This window comes from Curcuma longa, unplaced genomic scaffold, assembly GCF_044706935.1.
Source record: "Curcuma longa cultivar G26 ecotype Majalengka, Jawa Barat unplaced genomic scaffold, ITB_CL_G26_1.1 contig_20839, whole genome shotgun sequence".
In the NCBI taxonomy this organism is placed as follows: domain Eukaryota; kingdom Viridiplantae; phylum Streptophyta; class Magnoliopsida; order Zingiberales; family Zingiberaceae; genus Curcuma; species Curcuma longa.
The window spans coordinates 1-7676 of NW_027431501.1; the positions used below are offsets into that span (position 1 = coordinate 1).

The following is a 7676-nucleotide window of genomic DNA, read 5'->3' on the forward strand; positions in this document are numbered from 1 at the left end:
ATAACATCAAAGAAGTTTTTGCTTGTGCTTGACGATATCTGGAACGAGGATAGCCGCAAATGGGAGAAATTTTATGCACCGCTGAAAATGGGAGTGCAAGGCAGTAAGATCTTAGTAACAACACGTTCTGCTAAAATTGCAGGCGTGGTTGGTGCTGTGGATCCGTTCCATCTCGATTGTTTGGAGGATGAGAGCTTCTGGGCATTCTTCAAGAAATGTGTGTTTGGCTCGCAAAACAATGGTGACCATCCACCTGAACTGGAAGCCATAGCCAAGACAATTGCCAAAAGGTTGAATGGTTTGCCACTTGCAGCAAAGACGGTAGGAGGATTATTGAAGGTTAACATGGAAAAGAGCTACTGGGAAATGATTATGAACAGTGAAATCTGGCAACTTCCGCAAAATGAGAGTGACGTTCTGCCGGTCCTCCAGTTGAGCTATCAATGCCTTCCTGCGCATCTCAAACGCTGCTTCGCCTTTTGCTCACTTTTTCGCAAAGATTATGATTTGACAAAGAAGAGTTGGTAGGGATTTGGATAGCAGAAGGCTTTATTATTCCTCAAGGAAAAGAGAGGATGGAGGATGCAGGGAGCAACTACTTTGAAGATCTAGTTAGTAGATCTTTCTTTCAGAAATTAAGAACAAACTATAATACATATGTGATGCATGATCTGATACATGATCTTTCACAGTTGGTATCAGATGGTGAATGCCATCGGCTAGAGAATGGCAATACACAAGCGACCTCTAGCCTGCAGGTTCGTCATCTATCAGTGTGGCCTCCTGCGAGTAAGACTGCTGATGATACGCTGGGAAGAAAATTACTAGCGCTCTGTCCTAATAACAAATGGCGGAGCCTAATTTGCTATGGCTATTCCTATACCAACACTCCGACTAAGAAGTTATCATGGAGAAGTTTAACATACATTCGTGTGTTGATTTTGCGGCGCACTGGAATTGTTGAATTGCCTGAGGATGTTGGCGAACTTAGACACCTTCGCTATCTTGACATATCCTATAACTATGGCATGGAAAGATTACCTGACTCATTATGTCGTCTTCACAATCTGCAGGTATTGAGACTGTATGGTTGTCCAATACAGAGTTTTCCACAAGGGATGTGCAAGCTTACCAACTTGAGATACATTTATTTTGAAAAGGATATGTTAATATCGAAAATATACAGGATAGGGAGGCTAACTTCCCTTCAACAACTACACACATTCGAGGTGCAGGATCATCCAGGACACAAACTTGAGGAACTAGGTGGTTTGACACAGATCCATGGAAAACTGCGAATCTCTAATCTCGAAAATGTTGGGAGTAAAGAAGAAGCAAATGCGGGTAAACTGCACAACAAAGTGTTTATTGATGAATTGTCGTTAAAATGGATGCCCAACCAGGATGGCAGCTCGGAGAGCAATCAATTACTCATCTTGGAGGAGCTGCTTAAAGATCTGAAATGGCATCCCACTCTGAAAAAATTGAAAATTTGTGGGTACTCTTGGGCAGCATGGGACGAGAGTTACAGTTGGGCCGAGGACATAAAGTTGTTTCCATCCGTCTTGCATGAACTTGGGTCTCCGATTGTCCCAAACTTAAGAGGTTGCCTCCCCTCCCTCCTTCCCTTGTAAAGTTAGAGCTACGCAAATCTGGGTTGATGAAACTTCCAAATATATGGGAAGAAATCGATGGAAGTGGCAATTGCAAGGTTGCAACTCTTAAAAGTTTGTATATAAATTGCCCAAATCTTACGAGTTTGGAAGATGGGTTGCTGTCGCAGAATCTTCCGTACCTTGAGACCATCATATTAGAGGATTGTGAAGAACTGATGGGGCTTTCCATGGAGAAGCTTAAGGTATTTGCCTCCCTTAAGGAACTGGCAATAGTGAATTGCCCCAAGCTCCGAACCATGACGCGTGACATGAATTACTTCCGCATGCTCTTTCAATCAGTCAAGGAATTAAACTTGTCTAACTGTGGGGATCTTGGCAAATTGTTGCCTCGTTGCCTGCTCAACCTCACCTCGCTCACTCGTTTGGAAATAGCCGAATGTCCTCACCTACGTTCTCTTCCAAAGAAACCTCTGCTTCGCTTGAAGCAACTGGAAATTGTGAAAATCGATGGTTGTGATCAGCTGAGATCAATTGAAGGATTAGGAGTTCTGAAATCCCTCAAGAATTTGAGAATTTGTAAATGCCCCAATCTTTTGATAAATGGAAGAGACAAGCATGGGAAGGAGGAGGAGGAAGGGGGTTTGTTATCGCTACGTGAATTATGCATTGATAACACTGCGTTGCTTAAAGTTCCCCCCTTAAGAAAAGCACTGCCATCCATCCATAGACTCCAAATCCAAAGCTCAGTTGAGGAGGTGATGTTTGAGGGGGAGGAGCAGGAATTATTGCGGAGGCTCACTGTTCTTAGAATCCTAATATTTTATGGGTGCACGAAACTACAATCTCTACCAAAGGAGTTGTATACTCTTCCCTCACTTGAGCTTTTATTCATTTCAAATTGTCCAGAGATTGAGTCACTGCCGGAGACAGGGCTGCCCACCTCCCTCACTGATTTAAGATGTCTGGGTGTAAATACGATGCTAGAGCAACAAATTCAGGAGAAGGTGGAGGAATTGAGAAGCTCCGGTCGATATCGTTATGTAGATGAATGGGCAGCACTACTTTGATTCATACGGTTTGCACATCCCAACATCACTACTCACCTGCATGGCTACTTTTCTTTCTTTTTTTCTCTCTTTTTTTTTTGCTTTCTTTCTTTATCATCTCTCTTTTTCAATAATATATTATTTTTTGAAATCTTACAGAGAATTTTGGGTGCCTGTTGAAATGGTGCCATGTGGCCGCAATATTTCTTAGCTGCTGGAGATGTCAACTGTTTTGGAATTTTAGGTCCAGGCTCTGTTGTGCTGCTAAGCTGAAAATGTTCAACACTGTCGTTTCTGAAGCCTTTGGATTCAAGGTTCTCAGCCAAGTTCTATTGCTCTGAGGTGCAGACCTGTCCTCTCTATTATAGAGTTAGTTCCGTCTCAACCCTGAAGGCTGGACAGGTTGCATCAAGGGAGCTGGGGGGTTTCCTTTTTCCTTTTTTGTGTGGCACGATCTCACTGTGCCAAATTTTAGTTTCCTTGACACACCATGGCTGAAGTGCAGCAATTTCTTCCTTTGGATCGATAGTATAAATGTTTTGCTGTAGTAGGTTGTTTTGTGGTCTCTGGCATGAATCTGTCTGTTCTGTGCCAACCAAAATTTGAGTCTGCAGTTGCTATTGATGTAACTGGTGAATGGAGATTCACCAGTTATCGTTTTCTGAAAAGCATGATTATGTAGCATTTTGTTGAGCCAGTCTTGGTGTTTAGTTTTAGGCAATGTTATATCGATGGATATTATAACTTAACTTTATTGTGGTAAAAATATAAAGCTATAAATAATGAGTTGATAATTTAATGGAGAAATCAAAATGCGGTGAGATCTATACATCAAGTCAGTCGCATTACTTAAATGTGGTGTGATCCATCACAACTTGCAAAAAAGAGAGAGGATATATTAGACAAAATCATCATTTCGAGCTTTTACATAAAATTTCAATTTTTAATTATTTAAATAAATCTCAACAAAGCTTACAATTGTTATTTAGGGAAAAAATAAGTTTATTTATTTTTTAATTTGATTGGATTTGGTTTACAACTAATCGAGCATAAATCTAATATTCTATAAGCAGTAGGTTTACAAAATCCTAATGTGGTAATGACCTCCTAGAGCAAGTTGACTATTAATCCCTCTTGCCAATCAGGAACCAAATTTGCAAATGCTTACGACACATCCAATAGAACACGCCAAACTTCCAAAAAATAGTTTAAGGCTGCTACAGACAAAAATGGATACCACACCAAATCCTTTAAAAGTCAAAACTCCTTGTTGCTGCTGCCAGTTTCTCTCTGCTTGGGATCTCTCTAATCTCCGTTTGGGAGCTGAGGCGTCAGCCATTCAATGACGATGCTGTTCACGCTTTCAGATTTGGGGCGCCTCGGGGTGACTCTCATCGACAGCATAGTTGAAAAGCTCCGGAGGGTTGAAGTCCATAGGTTACAAATGATGCCTGAAGTTGGAGTTGTACTCAGAGACATGGAGACTTGTGTGATCAAGATTCGGGACATCATCAGCGCGGTCGAGAACTCTTTCACGATTGCCGCAGACCAAATGTTGAAACTAGAATTGGATGGATTTCTAATGCAACTTAAAGACACGGTTTATGATGGTGAAGATTTAGTGGAAATGATCGAGCACCATGCTCTGCATCATGGAGTGGATCAGCATCAATACGAGGCAAGTAGCCAATCATCATCATCATTCAATTCCTCTGCAACAAAAAGTAAAAGTGCATCTTCTCCTGTTCATGTTCGCACTGTGGTTGAAGTTGAGGATAGCCATGTTTATAAACTGAGGAAAATTTATCTAAGGTTGGACAAAATTGCAACTTCACTTGTGAACATCATCCAAGTTGTGAATTCAGTAGATGCAGGCGACGGACAGAAGATACAGACTGCAGACTCCATTAGCAGTAACGCAACTTCCTTCTGGGTCGATGGTAAAGTGTATGGACGAGACGGAGAGTTCAATACACTCAGACAACTATTGTTGAAACCTTCTATTGGTTCCGGATCCAGCAATGGCAGCCTGTCTGTCATAGGAATTTTTGGGGTTTGGAGGCTCAGCAACTATACAGCGATACCAGAAAGACAACTCTTGCTCAGCAACTATACAGCATAAAAATTTGGATATGCTTCAGGCATAACAAAAAGATTTTTGCTTGTCAATATTTTCAACTGAAGATCTGCGTCTGTCTATCAGAAAACTTCAGTGTGAAAAGACTCACTCAAAGAGATATTGCAGTCTGCGAGTGGACCAAAAAGGACACCATCACCCACCACTGATTGGCATTGCCTGGCCATAAAAATTTGGATACTGCTTGGCAAATAGGTGGACTAGTCCCAGTTTTACAAATTAGCTATCATTATCTTCCTGTACCTCTTAAGCAATGTTTTGCATTTTGTTCCTTATTCCCTAGAGGTTACTGGTTTACTGAAGAAAAGTTGATCAGAATTTGGAATGCTGAAGGATTCATTGTACCTCAAGCAAATAGAAGGATGGAGGATGTAGGGAAAAGCTATTTCCAAGAGTTAGTTAATAGGTCCTTCTTTCAAAGACTACCACATAAGTCCCTTCAGGAAGAACAAACAATTTTTTATGTGATGCATGACCTCATACATGATCTTGCAGAAAGGGTCTCCATAAGAGAGAGTTACAGGGCATCTGTAGAGGTTCCCTACTTACAAGATCTCTATCAAACCCTGCGCCATCTATCAATATTTGGGGAGTTTGTTGAACCGAAAAGGTCAATGAGCTTTTTTATTAATAAAAGGTTGAGAACCTTGATTTTGTCAAGGATGAAAGAGCCATGGTTTGAGACAATATCATCCGTGTGTATCAGATTAAAATGTATCCGTGTGTTGATTTTGCACGACTGTGGAATGATTGAGTTTCCTTGGACCATCAGTCGCTTAATACACCTCCGGTATCTTGACATATCTGACAACTTTGGCATTCAGCAACTTCCAGAGTCACTAAGTTATCTTCACAATTTGCAGTACTTCGACCTAAGCAACTGTCAAGTGCAGACTTTCCCAGCAGGTATCACTAATTTAATCAACCTGAGGCAACTCATTTCAGAAGATGTGATTATTTCTAAGATAAACAACATTGGGAAGCTAATCAATCTTCAAACATTGCCTACATTCAAAGTGTTGAAGCGTGATGGGCACAATCTCACAGAATTAAGCTCTTTGACACAGCTCCATGGAAGATTACGAATTCTCAATCTTGAAAATGTTGAGGATAAAATGGAAGCCAGTGCAGCTAAACTACACGACAAAGTGCATCTTCATGAATTGGTGTTAGCTTGGACATCAAACCAGAATTCCAGCTTGGATGACACTGTGTTGCATGCCTCGGAACAGATACTTGAAGAACTGCAACCACATTCCAAACTCAGAAGTTTGACAATTAGAGGATACAGTGGTGCCAAAACTCCCAGTTGGTTACATACAGAAACGTTGGCCAGCTTGGAAACTCTTAGATTGGAGAATTGTGGAAGATGGGAGGATGCTTCATTTATTAGACAAATGTTGCATCTCAGATCCCTTTACTTGAACAGAATTCCTGCAATGAAACAAACAACACAAGAATTATTTGGTCCTCCTATGGAGAACAAGTTCTTCCAAGGGCTAAAAGAGCTGGTTTTGGAGGGCATGGACTTACTGGAGGAGCTCTCAAGTCTTGGAAATCTTCCATGTCTTAAGATTCTACACATAACAGGGATGCCTGCAGTGAAAATTCTAGGCCTAGAATTCTATGGATTCACAGATCAGGGCAACCATTTCCCTTGTTTGGAAGAGCTCAAGTTCAATAACATGTCAGAATGGGAAGAGTGGTCTTGGACCGAAGACAGCGAGTTGTTTCCTTGCTTGCATGTTCTTAAGATTGAAGATTGCCCCAAGCTCAGGAGGTTGCCCCCACTCCCTCCTTCCCTTGCAACACTAGAATTATGGCAAGCTGGCCTAGTTGAACTTCCAGGACTGTGGAATAAAATTAATGGAAGTAGCAGCAATATGAAGGCATCTCTGTCAAAGTTGTATGTATCTGAATGTCCAAATCTGAGAATGCTGGAACAGGGGCTGCTATTTCACAACCTACCTAACATTGAATCCATTGAGATACATGAATGTCAGGAACTGCTGTGGCTTCCAGTGAAAAGGTTTAAAGAATTCACCTCCCTAAAGAATTTGTCAATAAAGAACTGCCCCATGCTTATGAGCTACACAGAATACAAGAGCGACGAACTTCTCCTGCCACCGTCAATTCAGAAATTAACACTGCTAGACTGTGGAAATCTCAGCGAAACTCTGCCACACTGCTTGCGCGATCTCCCTTCAATTTCTGATTTGGAAATTGGCCATCCTCCGAGCCAAGGATGATCTCTTCCAAACCTTTGCAAAGGTACTTCTCATCGACATGCTTTCAGAAATTGTGTTTGTTCTTATTTATGATGTCAATATCATTCACCACGCAGATCATACCATGCGATCTGCTATTTTTGCTTTATAATCTGCTTCTATGGTCTACCAACTTCTTGATTGGACTATCTGTATCAATAAATCTCTTGTTTATTCCTAGAAAAACTCATCTCTGCATCAATGATAAAAAAAAACAAGTGAATCCTTTAGAAGTTATGCTAGTGTTTAAGTTTAGTGTCTGAATTCTAACTCTAATCAAGAAAAAACCCGGCAATTTCTAATTTCTCTTTAAAAACACGTACCTAATGCCCTTGGTCAAGTCACATTCAAGTGTGAAGAAAGCATCATTCACTTGGAGAAGAATCACTCCACTAAGATTTTATGATTATCTTTATTTATGTTTTAATTCAATTGATAGCATTTGTTGTGGATCAATTATAAATTTATCCTATAAACAAATTAAAAGATGTACCTTCAAAATTAATACTAAAAATTTAAATATCTGAATTATTAAAAAATATACATATCAGCTTAAGTTATATTTATTAATATTAATTATTTTATTCAATTGTCCAAAGAGAAAATGTGT

General features: G+C 40.3%; 1 protein-coding gene across 1 annotated transcript; it reads left to right on the top strand.

The window, feature by feature from the left end:
* Positions 1-3: 3 nt before the first annotated feature.
* Positions 4-7070, top strand: LOC141817533 (uncharacterized; the record flags this gene model as incomplete). Its single annotated transcript, XM_074705172.1, is given in 5 exon segments — positions 4-502; positions 505-1583; positions 1586-2681; positions 4030-4602; positions 4995-7070. Coding segments are annotated over 5 exon segments (5301 nt in total), but the record flags the coding sequence as incomplete, so codon positions are not given.
* Positions 7071-7676: the final 606 nt, after the last annotated feature.